The sequence below is a fragment of the Monodelphis domestica genome, chromosome 1, assembly GCF_027887165.1.
Source record: "Monodelphis domestica isolate mMonDom1 chromosome 1, mMonDom1.pri, whole genome shotgun sequence".
NCBI lineage: Eukaryota > Metazoa > Chordata > Mammalia > Didelphimorphia > Didelphidae > Monodelphis > Monodelphis domestica.
In genome coordinates this window covers 533,673,296-533,692,738 of record NC_077227.1, presented here as the reverse complement: position 1 = coordinate 533,692,738, position 19,443 = coordinate 533,673,296, and the positions used below count along the sequence as shown (strand labels likewise).

Genomic DNA, 19,443 nt, shown 5'->3' with positions numbered 1-19,443 from the left:
ACCTTATAACTTAGCAGATTGGCCAATATAACAGTAAAGAAAAATAATAAATATTGGAGGGAATGTGGCAAAATTGAGACACTAATGCATTGCTGGTGGAGTTGTGAATTGTTTTGACCATTCTGGAGGACAATTTGGAATTATGACAAAAAGCCTATAAAAGAATGCATACCTTTTGTTCTAGTAATATTACTATCAGTCTATATCCCAAAGTGATTTTAAAAAATTGGAAAGGACCTGTTTGTACACAAATATTTATATGCCTTTTGTGGTGGCAAAGAATTGGAAACTAAAGGGATGTCCCTTGATTGGGGAATAAATGAACAAAATGCAGTATATGATGGTGATGGAATAGTATTGTTCTGTATCATGGTTAAATTGGTGTTTTTACTAAATAAGAGAGATATAAAAAAGTGGTCACTGATTATTATCCCTTAAGTCAGGAAAACTTTTAGCAGATTTTAACAATTTTTGTCTATTATTATTATTGTTTATAATTATTATATTATTTATATATTACTATTATGAATATTAGTAAAAAGAGGGAAATGTAGAAGGGAAAGAGATAAAGGGACTGCCTAGCCTACCCTAAATGCTGATCTGCTGAAATGAAGCTCACTCCCTGACAGAGTTCCAATCTCCACGTGGGAATCCTAGTCACTCACCAGCAAGTGGGGCAGAATCCATGCAAGGTCCCAATGCAGAAAAACCTTTAGGAGCTAAGCTTACCAAGGTGGCAGTGAACCCAACAAGAAAGTCCCCATCTCCAAGAAGCTCCAAAGCAGAAAGTCAAAGTCCCAAAGCCAAAAACTCCAGTCAAAAGGCCCAGAGCTCAAGTAGAATTTGAAGTCTAAAAGCCCTAAGGAGCCGTCCTCCAAAGAAGTCAAAAGGAGAAGATCCAAGGAGCAGATACTCCAAAGAAAAAACTCCCTGGACAGGAAGTTCAGGACTTTTTATAGTCCTTTTTCCATGTCACTTTCTGTCCCTTCCCCACTTCATGGGAACCAATCACAGACTTTCGATTTGCCTAGCACTGCCAGGGGTAGGAGGTGAGTGGGATTTGCAGTGGCCTCTGGAGTTGTCATCCACTCTAGCAAGAGACTTGGGAACTCTCATACTTAGTGACTGATGAGGTATTATTAAGAAGGGGTACTTGAGTTTTTGATTGATTAACTTAAAAGTTACTGATTCATAGACAAAGAGAGTTTGATTCACTCTTTACAATACCCCACTGTGATTCTTTGGGAGACTAGTCTCCCCAATGAATCATTTAACATAAACAGCTTAAACTTCTAAAGATCTTCTAACTAAAGGTGCATGTAATTGCACTTTCTAAGAGGAAATTAGAATATTGTAGATACGAGGAAAATAAAGGAGAGAGAACAAAACCAATGATTGGTAGGCACACTGACAAAAATGCCAATTAGGAGGCAATCCCCTTTGGCATAAGAGTTTACATTCAGAATAAATTATATGTTCAGCCTCCTTCAGTTCAATCAATTACATCCCAAAGTTCATTCTGGATCTTCTTATGCAATGTAGGTTTCTTTATGGCACTTTCTCCAAAAAGTTTCTTGATTTGGGGAGTTAGCGGGCTTCTTTTCCTGAAGTTTTTTTTTTTCAAAAAAATTTTTAAGTCTGGATTTTTTGAGAATTGTACAGCTATTAGCAATGATGAACAGGATGACTTCAGAAAGAGCTTGAAAGACCTGCACGTACTGATGCAGAATGAAATAAGCACAACCAGGAGAACACTGTACCTGGGAATTGAAATATTGTAGAATGATGAAATGTGATAGACATTGCTACTAACAACAATACAATGAGCCAGGACAATTTTGAAGGACTTACCAAAAAAAAATGCTATCCACCTCCAGAGAACGAACTGTTGGGGTATAAATGTAGATTACAACCTATGATTTGTTACTTGGCTATTTTGGTGTATGACTTGGGGTTTTAGTTTTACAAGATTATTCACTTACAAAAAAAAGTAATATGGAAATGTGTTTTACTTGATAGTGCATGTATAACCCAGACTTAATTGCTTGTCAATTCCTGGAAGGGGGAGGGAACCAACATTAATTTTATAACTTTGGAAACCTTATGTGGAAATTTGTTAATAAAATGAAAGAATGAAAGAAAGAAAACCTTTTAAAAAACATTAATTGAAAAACTATTATGGGATAGTTAATCTTCTAGCTGCATGTCATCTACCAAATTGCTATGATATAAGTATAATTGTGGATTATTTTTACAGAAGAGTCCTCACTCAAACCCTATTTATTTTTAGTTTACAAAGAATTATAGCAAACCTAATTGTTAGATTTTCCAGATCACAACATGTCAGAATAATAAATGAGAAAGCAGAAGGAGATGAGGAAGAAAGAAGAATGGAAATTAATAGCTAATCCAAATGAGGCAGGAAAAAATAAATGCAAACATGCATGGAAGATTGCAAAAAAATGGGTATTACTATAGAGTTTGGAGAAAAATATTTTTGTATATGCTTCTAGATCCTCTTTATTGGTATACAACATGTCTCTGTATACTATATAATATTAATAACAATTACTAAAATTATATAGCTTTTTAACTTGGGAAGACATTTCGCATATATTTACTAATTGAAGACAAAATAAATCTGTGAGGTAGGCATTAAAAGCATTTCATCCCTATTTTACAAGTGAGAAAACTGAGACTTAGAAAAGTTAAATAACTTTCCCAACATCATCTAGCTAATAAATGTTAAACGAAGGATTTGATCCCACAGGCTCCTAGTTTCAAATGACAAGGAGACATTTAATTCATTTTTGAAAAGGTTCAATTTCAAAAAGTAGGATAGAAGTTTTGAAGTTTAAAGGTATAATCACCAGTGGTGCAGAAAATTCACTTGAAATGGGACAGAAAACTCATTCCTAATGCTTTGGGGTCAGCAAAGGGTTTATACATAAATTTTGCTTGCAAGTTTGAGAGCTTTTTCTCAAGCTTTTTCCTTTCCTCTTCCAGATCATTCATTTTACCCACTTAGAAACAACTGGTATTTCATTTAAAATATTGTAGTAGTCTCTCGGTGACCGAGAATGACAATTGTCTTTGTATGTTTTCCTCTACGGTGTACCCTCATGTGGCTTTGAAGTCCAAAGACTGAGGTGCAAAGTTTGTGGCACATGGGGCCTGGGACGTTCCGAATTTGATAGTTTTGTACATGAAGGAAAGCACTGAGGTATATGGGTATATGAGGTGTATGGGTAAAGAGTTGTGAGTTTCCATATTCATTTATCAACCCATAAACACATATGAATCACCTACTGTGTGTGGAGCACTGCGAAAAATGCTGGAGGGAGGAAAAATTGTTGTTAAGATACTACTCTGTAGGGAGCAGCTGGGTAGCTCAGTGGATTGAGAGTCAGTCCTAGAGACAGGAGGTCCTAGGTTCAAATCTGGTCTCAGACACTTCCCAGCTGTGTGACCCTGGGCAAGTCACTTGACCCCCATTGCCTCGCCCTTACCTCTCTTCTGCCTTGGAACCAATACACAGTATTGACTCCAAGACAGAAGGTAAGGGTTAAAAAAAAAAAAGATACTACTCTGTTTAACCAACAATCTAGTATGAGACTGAAACCCAAACTTCAAAAAGTAAAACATATATCCAAATAGGAATGTTGCTCTCAACGGCTTCCACCAAGGTAGGGGTGCAATGCAGAGAGTGGTTGGTCCAATGGCTATTTTTTATTCTATAGTCTCTGTTCCAACATATATGGGTTAGCACAGAATGTTAAAGCACTCCTTTGGTCTCTGGCTATCCTCACATCAGCAACGTACATTATTTGACCTGTTAATTTTAGATTAGCAGAATCTAAGGGTTGGAAAGGAATTCAGAGCCCTTTCATCCTACCATGTCTGAATAGTCTTATCCTTCCTCCAATAATTCTGATAAGTGATTGGATAACTTCTTGATGATCTCTAGTGGGGGCAACTAGATGGTTTATTGAACTGAAAGCCAAGTCTAGAGATGGGAAGTCCTGGATTCAAATGTGATCTCAGATACTTCCCAGCTGTGTGACCCTGGGCAAGTCACTTAACTCCCATTGCTTAGCCCTTACCACTCTTCTGCCTTGGAATCAATACACAGTATTGATTATAAGATGGAAGGTAAAGATTTAAAAAGAAAGGAATGCTACTGAACTCATAAGCAACTCATTACACTTTTAAATAGCTTTGTTAGGAACAGCTAGGTAGCATAGTAGATAAAGTACCAGGCCTGACTCCAGTCAGGAAGACACATCTTCATGAGTCAAATCTGCCCTTAGACACTTATTAGTTGTGTGACCCTGGCAAAAGTCGCTTTACTCTTTTTGCCTCAGTTTCCTTATGTGTAAAATGATTTGTAAAGGAAACCATCCCATTGTCTGTTTTAAGGAAACCCCAAATAGAGTCACAAAGAGTTGGACACAACTAACATCATTCAACAACAAATTATTTACATTTTTTTCCTTAACTCCAACCTAATTTTTCCTTTTTGTGGCTTTGACTTATTGCCCCTGGTTCTGCTCACTGGGGCCAAACACATGAAATATAAAGCTCTTCCATGTAATTTCCTCATAATCCATGCATTCAAAGATGCTTGGGGTTGTTGTCCTCTACTGGTACATCTGTAAGCATACCACTCCTTCATTTGATATATTGATATATATTATATATATAGTAAAAATTGTTACTATTCATCCTTCATTTTCAAAAGGACCAATGGCGTCATGAAGCTGCTTGACCAGTGACAGGACAAAAGCCAAGATGACTAGGGATTGCCCAGGACATAACGGATGACCTTTGAATCTTTGATCTTTGATCAAGCTCTAAGAGCTTCATTGCACCCGTGTCTGCTTCTTTTATAGCCACTGGGACAAATTGTTCTCATTTGCCCTTTCCACCATGGGAAGTCTTGGGGCATAAAATTGCATGTGAGTATGAAATAGTGCAATCTCTGATGTTGAGGGCTTATTAAATTCAAGTCTAACATTCTATCCACTTGTCTTGGCTCCTTCTTGACCTTATTATTAGTTTACAATTAAACAAGCAAACGACTACGATGAAATATACAGTTTACATGTCAACATCTGTTGCTGAGGATGAGACATTACAAAAAAGCTGTACAGTCTTTGACAGGATCCTCCCAACTCAGTGAACAAATCTGTTTATATGTGGTGAATTCGGTTCAAAGGTGGACACAGGGGAGGAAGATAAAAATGATGTTTGAAGCAATTACTAAGGAGCAATGCATGTAAAATTCATTTGAGGCTAGGAAGCCAGAAGTACTCATAGCTATTATGTATTACTAATACAGGAGAAATGACTTTTACAGATAACAGGAAGGAATGTCTATGACAATAAAAAATCACCTCCATGCTCTAGGTCTCAATTTCTTACTCTGTAATATGTGAGAATTGGCCAACATTCCATACAAGCTCCCTTCTATTTAAAAAATCCATGATCCTATGATCTGTATAGATAAGTATAGATTTTATATTGTTGCATATAAGACAAGACCCTAATTCTTTCCCATTCTTTATGATTGTTGTCATCATTAAAATAAGTTTTAACTTATATTTTCATATTTCTCCATCTATAATTTGCATTATCAACTTTTCACATTTTAAAAAATTCTGAAAGACCAAATAAAATGAGGATTGTCATGCATAAAGTAGAATAGAAAAGAAAATTGCACATGAAAATTTAAATCTCTATTATGTGCAAATTGCTTCTCCTTTAAAATATATAAAATATTGAACATGTAACTTTCATATGTCTCCCTGTTTATCCAACAGAGACAGTATCACAGAATAACAAGTTTAAAGGGACAATAGGTGATTTCTATAGTCTTTGGTCCTGGACCCTCATTAATTCTTTCTTTATTATTTTCAAGAACAAGTCATCTAGCTTTCAGCTGTAAACCTCTAGTAAGGAGAAATCTACCACTAGTCCAAATTAGATAACTATAATTATTAGGGAGTTTTTCATTACACTGGGCTTAATTTCATGGGGGTCCTCTTCCACACAAGGCCCAGCCTGAATTTTAGCCAATAAATACTTTGAACGAAAAGACCATCTGGCATTGGAAACATATTCTAGGGTTTACTGCTCCTGTTCCCTTGGTAAATCATTTGAAAAAAATTCCATTATTCCACTCTTCATATGAAGATGCAGGTATCTTCTCTGAATACATACACATTCCTGCAATATTCCTCACAGTCCAAAGAAGAGAGAAAGTATTTCATCACATTTCTTGAGGGAAGGGAATGGGAAAAGGAAGAGACACAAAAATATTAGAGACAAACAAGAAGAAAATCAGAGAAACAGAATGAGGCAGAGACAGGAAGACCTCGAGGAATAGAAATAGATCATCAGAGAGGTAAGCATATATATAGAGAGGGATAAAGATGGAGAGATGAGGGTAGTCACAGAAATAGGGAGGCAGGCCCAAAGAGACAGAAAGAGATTTCCAGGGAGTTACAGATACATAAACAGAAAATCACAGAGACAGAAATATTTCCATGGAGTGGCACACATTCATATGAACACACAAAGGAGATAGAAAGAGGCTCATAGAAGGGGAAGGGGAGAGAGAGAGAGAGAGAGAGAGAGAGAGAGAGAGAGAGAGAGAGAGAGAGAGAGAGAGAGAGAGAGAGAGAGAGAGAGAGAGAGAGAGAGAGAAATGGGCAGAAAGATGGAGAAATAGACTGACAGACAGAAAAGGACAACAGTAGCAAGAGAAATAAATAATCTCATGTCCCTTAAGGAGTATGTCTAGTCTGTTCTTAAACATCCAAGTGTGAGGGAGGAGGAAGAGGAGGAGAGGCAAACAAAGAGAAGGTAAGGTAGAGAAGGACAGAGAAAGATAGGGAGATGGGGTAGGGGAGAAGATGAGAAAAAGGGGGCAAAAAAGGAACTGGGGGAAAGAAAATGTAGGAAAATAAAAAATAAAGAAACTTCTTTACCTGCCCTTCCCAAAACATTAAGCAGGAGGGTACACTAGAAAATAAAAAAAAATCACCCAATGAGTCATTTAAACTAAGCACAAAATGAGGATTTTTAATTGAAGAGCCACAGTAGCCCCTGCAAAGACAGCTGCCCCAACTGACAGAATGGCTTGGGTAAGCCTAATATAATGGGCTCCCCAGGGCCACAGCCTGGCTCCATCTGCTTGGTGATCCAGGCTGTCCACTGGAGCCTGCGCTGAGTCAGTGCTGGATGCCACTCAGGACTGCAGCAATGCAAGTATTTCAACCATCTCAAAGCTAGAGATGAAAGCTTTTCATTCATTCCTTCTCCTCTTCAGAATGCCACCTGTTAGCTGCATTTCCATCTCAGTCCCACATCTGACCAGTGACTATTCAAAGCTGGGACTGCAAATTGTTTGGTGCAGAGAGGGCCAATTTGTTCCCTGCTGGGCACTGGGCATGGGCAGTCAGTCCAGCTGTCATTCATCAAGGCAGCTGTGACCACCCTTAAAGAGAAAATAGGTCCATAATGTGTTTTAATTACCTTAAAGCTGAATAGTTTTCATTTGGCTTTCACAGGTTCATAAGATCATAGAGTCAGAGTTGGAAGAAACTTGAAAACCTATCAAGTCCATTTGTAAGATGAAGAAGCTAAGGCCAGTGGAGATAGTGACTTGGCTAAGGTCACATAAGCAATAACTAAACTATCACAGGATGGATTTAAGTCTACATCCTCTAACTTCATATTCAATGTTCCTTCCACTCAAGCACACTATCTCCTTTCATTCTTTAGGGTTTCCTTTCAAGGAGAGAAACCAACATACCATGTAAGGATCATCTGAATTAATTAAGGAAGGCTTTCACTAAATTCATAATTGTCTAGAATCTAGATGCTTAGATTAAAAAAAAACATTGACTTTCAGTGTCTATTCAGATAAATGATTCTTTATTATACTTTCCATCTCCCTTTTTTAGTCCAACTTGTTTTATTTGTGTCTGTTTTCTTAAAATCTCATTGTTTCATTCTCAGTCTTCAAATAAAAGTGGAACAAGTGTAAAAATTATTTCTGCTAAGTAAATTTACCAATCACAAAAGATAAATGCATCCCCTCTCAACACAGTCAATCCTAAGGGGCTCATCTAAACAAAACTTCCAGATGTTTCAAAATCCACACATCAAATTAATTTTTTTTGTTTTAGTTTTGTCCTTTTGATGTACTGTAAGGAACTTTACTCATTCAAGCACTTTCACTTTGAAGATCTAAAAATTAAGACTCAAAAGGGGCAGCTGGGTGGCTCAGTAGATTGAGACCAAGGTCTAGAGATGGGTGGTCCTGGCTTAAAATCTGGCCTCAGACACTTCCTAGCTGTGTGACCCTGGACAAGTCACTTAACTCCCACTGCCTAGCCCTTACCACTTTTCTCCCTTAGAACCAATACACAGTATTGATTCTAAGACAGAAGGTAAGGGTTTAAAAAAAAAAAGAAATTAAGACAAAAAAGTGACAGAACTTACTTGCTCTAAGTCATAAGAGCTAGTAAGTAGCAAAAGCTAGGTCAGACCCCAGGTTTAAAGCAAATACAAAGTCCATAAAAAAAGACAGTCATGTAAAGTCATAATTAATAGGCAAAGTGGAGGTAGAGGAAAAAATAATATTTCCAAAAAGGCCTGGACCCAGGGGTGAATGCCTTATAAAAAGGGAAAAAAAAAGCGACAAGTATTTTTAATTTCCATTCTCATCTCTCTCTACTTCCCGAATTCCCCATCTTCATTATAGTCCTGGCTAAAATCCTACCTTTCAAAAGAAACCTTTCCTCTGATCCCTCTGAATTCTAGGCTCTTCTCTCTGTAGATTTATATATATATATACATATATATATATATGTATGTGTATGTATATATGTATATGTAAGCATTTTTGTATGTAATCATTTTTATGGTGACTCCCACATGTGACTATGAGCTTCTTAATCAGTTCTTGTTACCTGACACAAAAATTAGAATTCCACATCCCTGAAACATGTGTGCCCAAAACACAGATGGATCACATCAGTTACTAAGGAGAGGAAGGGAACTTTCCAAAAATATGAGAAAGAAAGGTGTGTTCTATTGAGGGCTCAGGCCAAAGGAAAGAACACATAAGCAGGGAGGGGTTAGAGACCACAACAAACTTAGGTTGTTGAGGTTGGAAGTGACAGAAGTATTGAAGCAGTGACATTAAAGCTGTCTGTTCTGAGGACCACAGATACCCCCAACCCTATTCCGTAACTATGAATCTTAGAAGAGCTTCTTTTCTAAATAATCTTTGGGAGAGGAGAAGGGGTAGGGAATGAGATTTAATTCCTTTCAGATCATGTGCTGATCATTTGGAGGCTTGCCCCAGCCAAATTGTATATACTGTTTGATCAAACAATGCTATTCCTTGTCCAAAGCAATCAAAGAAAGAGGAAAAATCCTATCTGTACAAAGTTCTTTTAACAGCTTTGTGGTGGCCAAAAATGATAAACAAGAGGTGTCAATCAGATGGGGAATAACTGGAAATCTGTAGCATGTGAATGTAAAGGAATAATATTTTCCCAAAAAATGATTAAAAGGGAATATCATAGAGAAATCCAGGAAGCCCTGTCTGAATTGATGCAGAGAGAAGTGAGCCAAACCAGCAGAATAATCTTTCATATAATGGTTACATTGTAAAAATGATCAAATTCGAAAGTCTTAAGAAACCTAACACAACATAACACAATGAACACTATAATTCCATAAGACCAGTGATGAATAATGTTACCTACTTCTTGACAGAGAGATGATGGACTAAACAGGTAGAATGAGAAATGCAGTTTATGGATATGGTAAAGTTGGGAATTCGGCTTTATTTGTTTGTTTGTTTTTTAGCCTTTTTTTAGCCAGAGGTTGGAATTTAAGAAAATAAATGCTTATAAATGGGAAGGAAGGAGAATATGTGTTTATGTTATTTCTCTAGCTACTTCACTATTTCCACTTAATTGTGATTTACCCTTTCAATATTGTTGGATTTTTTTTTTAGCATCTCAGGTTGAAATCAGATGTTCACAGGTTTGGAGACTTTTTCTTTTTTAAACTGGATGAGTAGAAGTGAGTTGGAGAAATAAGATATTATAAAGAAGTCCTTAGGATTGAACTCAAATTTGAGAGAGTTCATAAGGGGTGAGATCTCCATGGCTATATAAATATACTTTTCAGATCAAGAACTCACCCACTAAAGATGGTTATCAACTCAGAGCTAAAGACATTCCTTCTTCCAAAGATCTGTATGTACCTGACTGCCTCTTTTCCTTTTGCCCAGGCACTTAGCTAAGGAGGGACCAGAATAGCTAGCCTACATTCTCATTGGGGATTATGCATCAGGGAAAAACGATTACTCTTGCTTATGAGGAATCAGGACCTGTTTTTATTTCATTTAGCACACTAGATGAGGTTTGACTCTTTGTACGAAGTCAAGTTATTTTTATCTGGGCATTACAATCTGATATAAGGATGGTGTAGCAAAGCTAATATAATATTGATTAAATTAATTAGAATATTAATTACTGTAGCAAAAAAAATATGAAGGATACTGATTGTACCAGGATGCCTACCTATACCCCTTTGTTAAAATAATGCTAGGCAGATAGTATACTGTCACTCCACACATGCCTGACTCTGCATACCTGATTTACTTCCAGGTGCAACCATGTCACATCCCTCTAAAAGAATACAAATTCCTCTGTCAATTAAAGCCCTTTACAATATAACTGAAGTTTAACTTCCTAAATTTTGCCTATTTTACCCAATCTAAACTCCAACTGACCTATTTGTCCTTCACGCACAATATTTCATCCCCTTTCTCAGCACCTTCACACAAGCCATTCCAAATACCTGGAATGCACTCTTCCTCTCCTTGCTTCCAGGAATCCTTCATCTCCTTTAAAGCTCAGTTCAAATTGACCCTGTTACATGAGGTCTTTATATCTCATCTGAGTACCCTTGGTGTAATCAAATTTATTTTCTATCTATCTGTTGGTGCATATATTGCCTCATCATTAAAACTTAATAAATTCATGCTGAATGAATAGGTATCTCATTGATCAAAGTCAAAAACACTGCAGAAATGACTCCATAGACCATATCATGGTCATTTTAGTCAACAAATCAACTCATCTCAGCTATGATCCTCCCACTTAATCCTCATGTATCTGGCAAAGTGTTGGTACATCATTCATACATATGGATCTGGTCTGAATTCTAAAGCAGTCTAAGTTGTTTCACAACTCAACAAAGGTTGACTGAGCACTTGCCACAACGCTGATCCTGTGCCAGCCCCTCTAGGGATGACAAAAGAAAGATGCTTTTTGAAGGCTCTTTCCTTCAAAACTCACACATGGGAAACAAGGAGATAGCAGGCTGGGATTAGGTTGTTCAACTCAGTGACATACTCAAAGATCAGTGAGAGCTCCCATGTGGGAGAGAATGTGGGGCTGTTTCTTTTTTTCCCACTATAGCAAGTTAGAAATGCCATTTTCAATGTTCATTCTCCAATGTATAGGAAAATGTTCAAAGTTGGGGGGAATGGAGTTTAGCAAAACATAATCTCGCTGGTTTTGATAAAAAGGGCTTGTGATGAAAGCAGGATGTCTAATCAACATTCTCAGAAGTGACTTGTCTGCCAAATATTATAAAACAGAATAAAATACTGTTTTAAAAGTCCTCACTGATTTAGAGTTGTTGCTTTCAATCATTCAGACCTAAGAACTCAAATTCTCTCAAGATGCGATTAAATATTTATTATCTCAAAGTTAGTAAAATTGTGAAATTATTAATTGCCCAAAGTCTTAAATATTCTGGCTATATGGGGAGGAAAAGAACATTTGGGGAATTAGCTATCTTTTCATGGTTATTATGCAGGGTCCTATTTCCCAATTTCCCCTGTTACCTATGACAAGAGTGAAATGATGGATTAATTAATTAAAGCTCATGAATCAGTCCTTTTCCTCCACCCTAAAACTTCTGAAAATGTTCTAGGAAAAAAAAAAGCTTGGTAGTACAGACCCTGAGAGAACAAACTTATTTAGTTAAGAGTACAGAGATATATTTACTTGTTCTCGGCCTCCTTTCAGTAAATATTTATTGTCCTTTTTTGAAAGTATCTTTATTTTACCAATACGAAACAATAGTATGCAAGATGGAAGATTCCTCTCTCTCTCTCTCTCTCTCTCTCTCTCTCTCTCTCTCTCTCTCTCTCTCTCTCTCTCTCTCTCTCTCTCTCTCTCTTTCTCTCTCTCTCTCTCTCTCTCTCTCTCTCTCTCTCTCTCTCTCTCTCTCTCTCTCTCTCTCTCTCTCCCCCATACATACACATATTCATGAAAAACCTTCATAAAATACTTCAAATGTAGCAAATGACTGTAATTAATTATTAGGCAAATAGAGAAGAAAAATTAGAAAGTTTAGATTTTCATAGGAACATAGATGTATAGATATATAAGAGACTTCAGAGGCCATCTAAGCTGATGTCTTCATTTTAAAGATGAGGAAACCAATTCCCAGGATGGCTAAATTCATTCCAAGGTCCCACCGGTACTAAATCTGAGTTGGGATTTGAGGTCTTCTGATGCTTGAGCTAGTGGTATTTGTACAATATCACTGATATATTATCTTCCAATGGAAGTGACCTCTCTCAAATGATACACCAACCAAACTGAGAAAATTATTTCTTATAGTTCTCATCCATTCCATCTTCTACCAATGGGTTTTCTCAAATTTTGGCCCATGGGGCCCTCACTTTAAAAAACATATAAAGTTAAAGTTAGAATCAGTGGATGATTCAGTGGATAAAATCTTCGGCTTAGAATTACAATGACTTCGTTTCAAATCTTGCCTCAGACATGTACTAACTGAAAGATACTGTATAGATTAATTTCTGTGTGCCTCAGTTTCTTCATTTACAAAATGAGGATCTTGAACTTAGTGGTTTCCAAGAGGCCCCATCCAGCTCTAAATCTGGGAATGCATTATCCTACAACTCAATCCTCCTATGTGAAGTGTGGGAAGTACATATTTTCTAGACATCTTAGCAAGATTCTGTCTGGAAAGTCTATCTTGTCATTTTTCAAGGCATGAAAAAGTAGAAAAAGCTCCTCCCCTTCTCCTGAGGAACATAGAACCAAAAAAAGAGATAAGGTAGTGTGTAGATAGAAACCACTCCCTAACTTTTCCTACCCCGCATCCTATTTTTCCTGCATACTTTGCTTGACCAACAGGGTGGGGGTGGGGACAGAATTAAACGGTGTGGTGCTTGAGAGGAGTGCTCTCTCTCTCTCTCTCTCTCTCTCTCTCTTTCTCTCTCTCTCTCTCTCTCTCTCTCTCTCTTTCTCTCTCTCTCTCTCTCTCTCTCTCTCTCTCTCTCTCTCTCTCTCTCTCTCTCTCTCTCTCTCTCTCTCTCTCTCTCTCTCTCTCTCTCTTCTCTCTCTCTCTCTCTCTCTCTCTCCATAGTGGTGGAAGACAGTCTTGAGAGGGAGCTCTGGTGCCTGCTGTGTGCTGGAGGATTTTTTGATGGCTTGGTGGGCTTCCTGATTCAGCTAAGGTATTTAACTAGGTGAAATTTTCTGTCCCTTTCCTACATTTCTCTTTTTTTCCTATATTTCCATTTTTATTAAAAAAAACTTAATTGTTAAGAGTTACTAACTGACTCCTGACTTGAGAGTAAATTTTATAATGGCAACCACAATATTTTAAATTAATATTGCATTTAATAATTTTACTTTTATTTATTCCAGTAGAAATGTGAAGAAGTCAGGGAATATTTTCAATTAGTCCAAGTATAAGCGAGAAATGAGTATGCTGCATTTGGGTACCAGTTTCATGACTGTCTCATGTTCCAAGTGACTAGATTGCCAGTCTTTTAGTACAGATAGTGCTACTGGAGGAAGAAGCAAAGAGCCAGGAAGTAAATTAAGAAATAAGGGTGGGAGGTCAAACAATTAAGACATATTGACTAAGATTCTACTATATATTGAGTGATTCAGTAGTCTATATGATATGTCCCTTCCCTCAAGGAGATCACTATTTAGTTTTCTTTTTTTTCCCCCTAGACCTTTGATTTCATTGGTATAAAAGAACTCCCGGTGTTGAAATTAGCTCCCTCCCTCTAGATATGATGCATATCAGGCAACTTATCCCATAATAGACAAGTTTTAATGAGTCACTTGAGAACATTTTGAAGGTGCGTGACTTGTCTAAGGTCACACAAAGAGCAAGTATCATGGTCAGGTCTTGAAATAAGTCATCCTGCCTCTTGTGTTATTGCTCTATTTACTATTGCACTCTGCTCCTCATTCTCTCTTTAATGACACATCAATACAAAGATTTTATTTTGTTTGTTTCCACATAATGACCAATACAGGAACTGGCACTGAATAGAATCTATGAAATTTTTACTGAATGAATGGATTGCCTGTGTGTGTGTGAGCATTATGGGGTATTGTGACAATGAAGGAGTTCCCTTTTTGATGGAAGTGCTTCTTTGGAGAAGCACATATTCATTGCAAACAACCCAGTTCCTTACTCAAGACCAAAAGTCATGGCACTAACAATTTTGCTTTTCTTTTACAGGTTTTCCAAACTGTGTGGCTCCTCCTAACTACCCTCCAAACATGCTGTCTTGAAAATGGTACTCCACTTTTTCCCTCCCAAAAACAGTTTTATTGCCACATCAGTAGCAATAGAAATTAATTTCATCAATCCCCAAGTTAATTTTGTCATGTTTACAGCTTACCTTGCCAACATCCCTGGGAAAAGGCTGTCTCTGATTTTCAGGAATTAAGATGGAAGATACCACAATGGATCGTTTTTGCCTTGGGATTGCAGAAGTCTTAGCATATGTAAAGATTTCCTGAAACAGAGAGAAAGAAATAAAATCAATTTACTAAAATCTTTCCAAGAAAAGAGCTATCATACCTTAGACATCCTTCTTTTTACATGAAAACTCACATCTGTTTGGATATTGTTAATATATTCCATCAAAAATCATTAACAGAAAGTACCTCATTAGATCATACTAAATCTGACATTGTGACTCATAGTGATAGCCATTAAGCTATTTTATATATTCCTCCAAATCATTCTATTCACCCTGTCAGTCTTGATTTATGTGTCATCCAACACTGGCACATTTTTATACTTAACCTGTCAAGTGCGTGGATTTCTGAGCATTAAAAATCTATAGTCAAACCTCTGCAGAAAAAAGTGGATCCTCCATTCTGGGTTATCCACTTGTTAGTCACAAACTAGGTCCCCAAAGATCAAAGCTCAGTCATATGAAAGCTCATCTAAAAGTCTAACCCTACTAAAAATCAATACTACCATCCCATGCTCCTCATTAAGCACAATTTCAGCATAGTGACATGTAATTGAATTTATTTATAGATTCTTTCTATATATATGAGGTTTCCAGATCCCTTCCCTATCTTTCATGTCTTGTTATTCTCAGTATAGTCTCTAGAGTTTTTGACCGAAAGGTGTCCGCTAAACATGAGGTTTATTATTTAAAATGATGTTGGAACTCCTCCCTTATTTCCAAGCATACCTCAGCACCTGGACTGAAGGCATTTCTCTTTCCTTCAGATTCAATTCAGAAAATCTTTTAATGCTATGACATTTTCCCATTTCTTTAAATTAAAAAAAAGTGAATGTTGAGGTTTCAATGTAACTTCAGGTAACAAATGCATCACATGTGAGTTGTGTATGTGTCTGGGCGCAGGTTGTTTTCTTTTACATTCCGATGGCCAGGTACTAATATCTAATGGCAAAAACAAGTAACATAAATATGATCATCAATTTAATATTTTAAGGAGAATGCAAAAATCAATGGTACCGGTAGTCAGAGTTTATATCTGTTTATATCTGAACTTCCTCATCGACAACATAAGATGCATATCAGAGCAATGCACATAAGAGCAATGAATTAGAAGTGTTATGAGGTTTCTTCCAGTTCTAGATCTATGATCCTATGAAATATACTAATAAGAAATGAAAAATCTCATTCTGTATTCTTAATAAGGGATACAGAATCAATCAATCAATCAATAAACATTTATTAAGCTCCTACTATTTGCCAGGTATTATGATCTGATGCAATGGCTTGGTGTAAGGATCAAAAGAGATGGGTTCTAATTATACAGTTAACTATACATAAGATAATTTGGAATTGAAGAGGGTAGAAGAGAGCACTTATCTAAAATCTATGTACAACTTTGCAATTTTTAAAGTATTTTTTCCTCACTTGATCTCAATAATTTTAGGATGTAGATAGTTATTATTATTATTCAATTTTATAGATGAGGAAAATGATGTTTCATGCAATGCAATGTTAGGTTGTATTCTCCAGAATTTTTTGAAGTTCAAATAACTTCACTTAAGTAAATGATATGTTTCACAGAATCCAACTCATCTTTTGAAGGAAATGAGTTAAGGGAAAAGGTTTTTTTTTTTTTCCTATAAATTGAGAAACTGAATTCAATCTACTGTCCCTGTGCATTTGCTCTATCACTTATATCTAAAATGCCTAACTCTTGTGTTAGCTCCACAAGAGGCCTGCCCAGATCCCCTTAGTTGTAAGTGAACTTCCCATCTTCAAACAATTATGTAGATACTTGTCCAAGAATATTATTTAACTTCCAGTGAACTCTAAGGCTTTTGAGAGTGGGAACTGCTTTTCTTTTTGCATTTATTTCCCCAGTACCTTAAAATAATAATAATGGGTTCTTAAGAAATCCTTGTTAGATTCATTTGGACTATTTGATATCTAAGATCTCTTATATTCCTAATCAATTTTGAAACTAAAGATCTTTTACTCTCTCCACAAGCCTAAGAATGCTATTTACAATAGCAAAATGGGAAAAAAATTAACATATTCACTTGGGGAATTGCTTAATAAGTTGTTTATAAGAGTGTAATGGAATACTAAAGGGAAAGCAAACTATTTAAAAAAAAAACATGGACAGGGCACAGCTGGGTTGTTTGAGAGTCAGACCTAGAGATGGGAGGTCCTGGGTTCATATCTGGCCTCAAACACTTCCTAGCTATGTGACCCTGGGAAAATCACTTGAACCTCATTGCCATGCCCTTACTGCTCTTCTGCCTTGGCCCCAACACATAGTATTGATTCTAAGGTGGAAGGCAAGGGTTTAATTAAAAAAACACATGGGTAGACCTACATGAAATTATGAAGAGTGAATCAAGAAAACCAAGAGAGCATTATATACGACAGAAATATTGTTTGAAGAATGACTTGTATATGTCTATGTCCAGAGAAAGAACTAATCAATAAAAATGAGCAAGACCTAGTTTTATGTATACAAACATCTTTTCTAGTTTAAGGAAGGGATAGAGGGTGGGAGATATTTGGGGATTTTAATGTAACAAACTAATTAATTTTTTAAATGTCCAGTTTGCAATGGGCCATGTATGAAGTAAAATACCTATTTTATTTATTTGTAATAGCCTTGAATACAATTCAAAAGCTCTATTTAATAATCTATAATCATTTACAAAGTGATTATTATGTGCCAGGCATATACAGTATTCCCCATGCATTATCTCAGAAAAATAGTCGTCCATTGTAAACTTGAAGACCTCCAGTAATCAGGGAACCTACTTACTCTGTCCTATTTTGAATAACTTGTATTATTACAAGGTTTTTGTACATGAAACTGAAATCCGAGTCTCTATAGCTTCCATTTGTTGAACCTGGTTGTATAATCTGCACAACCAGGAATAAGCAAACAAATCTAATGTCTTTTATAGCACACATCTTCAAATACCTGAAGACAGTGGTTATGTTCCTATTAGTCCTCTCTTCTTTAGACCCAACAAACCCCATTCCTTCTACCACTATTTGTATGGCATGGTTTCCAGTCCTTTGACGATCCTAGTTGTCCTTCTTTGGACATGTTTCACCTACTAAGGCAGTTCCTAAAATGTGATGCCTAGAATGAAAAAATAATACTTCGGATATAGCATGACTAGGACAGAGTATGACAGGACTATTGCATCCTTTGTTCTAAGACACTCTCCCCCTCTAAATGCAGCCAAAGGTTAAATTAACATTCCTTGGGCTGTACCTTTCCTATATAGCTATTTAGCTCAGTCATTCAGCTTAAATCCTCAGACCTTTCCAGCCCAACATTTTGCAATCTTGTATTTGAATTTCATTTTACTGGATTTTATCCATTATCCTAGTTTGAAGAGATCTTGGATTCTGACTGATTCTGAATTCTGAATATAGCCCATTCCAAATGTTAGCTCTTTCTTCACACTCTGTGCCATTTGCATTTTTATAATTATGTTAGCCTTGTCTTCATTCAGGATGATGCTTACAAAGGTTGAAAAGCACAGGACCAAAGGCAGATCCCTGGGGCACTTCACAAGAGACCTCCTTCCAAGTGGAAATTAATCCATTAATTACTACTCTGTAGGGAAGTCATTTAACTAGTTCCTAATCCAGTAAATATCCTGGCAATTTGCAGTTTAGGATATACTTCATTATCGGATTTTATCTTTATGGCTACCCTGTGGGTTAGGTAGCATAGGTATTATTATCTCCATTATATTAAATATAATGAGAAAAACTGAGGTAATGATAAGTGAGTTGTCCAAAATCAAAGTGTAGTGCTGATATACTTTGAATAAAAGATTAAGAGAAGAAAGGGACCTAATAGGCTGTCTTGTTTAATTCATACCTGAATTGGAATCACTTCTATAAAATTCTAACAACATATGTGATAAGCATTCTTTGGGACTATGCTTGAGGACCATTGATGGTAGAGAATTTACTATTTCTAGACAATCCATAGCATTTAGAGGTAACACTAATTGTTGGGAAGTTTTATTTTGTTTCAAGCTAAAAGGTTAAAAAGGATAACTTTTGCTCATTTCTTGTCTTGTGAATATACTACCCACCTTGAAAGACAGTCGTGAACAAAGTGCCTTATAAATCTTTGAGTGCTATATAAAAGTGACTATTATTTCCTATACTTCTAAAAATATCTTTAGAGTCTTCACTCCATGGTTTCTTTAGTCATTATTAGATTGATGTTACTTTTACAGGCTGACCATTCTCAGCCCCCATTCCATTGTCCTTGATTCATCTTTAAATGTTTTTGCTCTTAACTTTGAAAAGCATCATCTTAGAAGTGCATTTTAACTCATATCTCTAAATGAGGGAGGTAGCTTATAGATATGACTTGTTACCCTTGAAACAGATTTCTTAATCACCAAATAACTTAACTTAAAAATTTTGATTTTACAAACCATCTAATTCAATCCCTACTTGACCAAGAAGGGCTTCTGCATCTGCAAGTGGTCATCCAGGTTTTTTGTTTGAAGACTTCCAGTGATGGGAATCCTTCTGCCTCCATAGCTCATTTCACCACTGCA

At 36.5% G+C, this 19,443-nt stretch overlaps 1 protein-coding gene across 2 annotated transcripts in view; it reads right to left on the bottom strand.

Moving 5' to 3' along the window:
* CDH13 (cadherin 13) overlaps window positions 1–19,443 on the bottom strand; it is a 1,329,441-nt gene that overhangs the window by 792,186 nt on the left and 517,812 nt on the right. For both annotated transcript variants that reach the window (XM_007476128.3, XM_056823341.1), the window contains one exon: window positions 14,783–14,899. In XM_007476128.3, coding sequence (XP_007476190.1) covers window positions 14,783–14,899 — 117 coding nt within the window. The remainder of the gene's footprint in view (window positions 1–14,782; window positions 14,900–19,443) is intronic.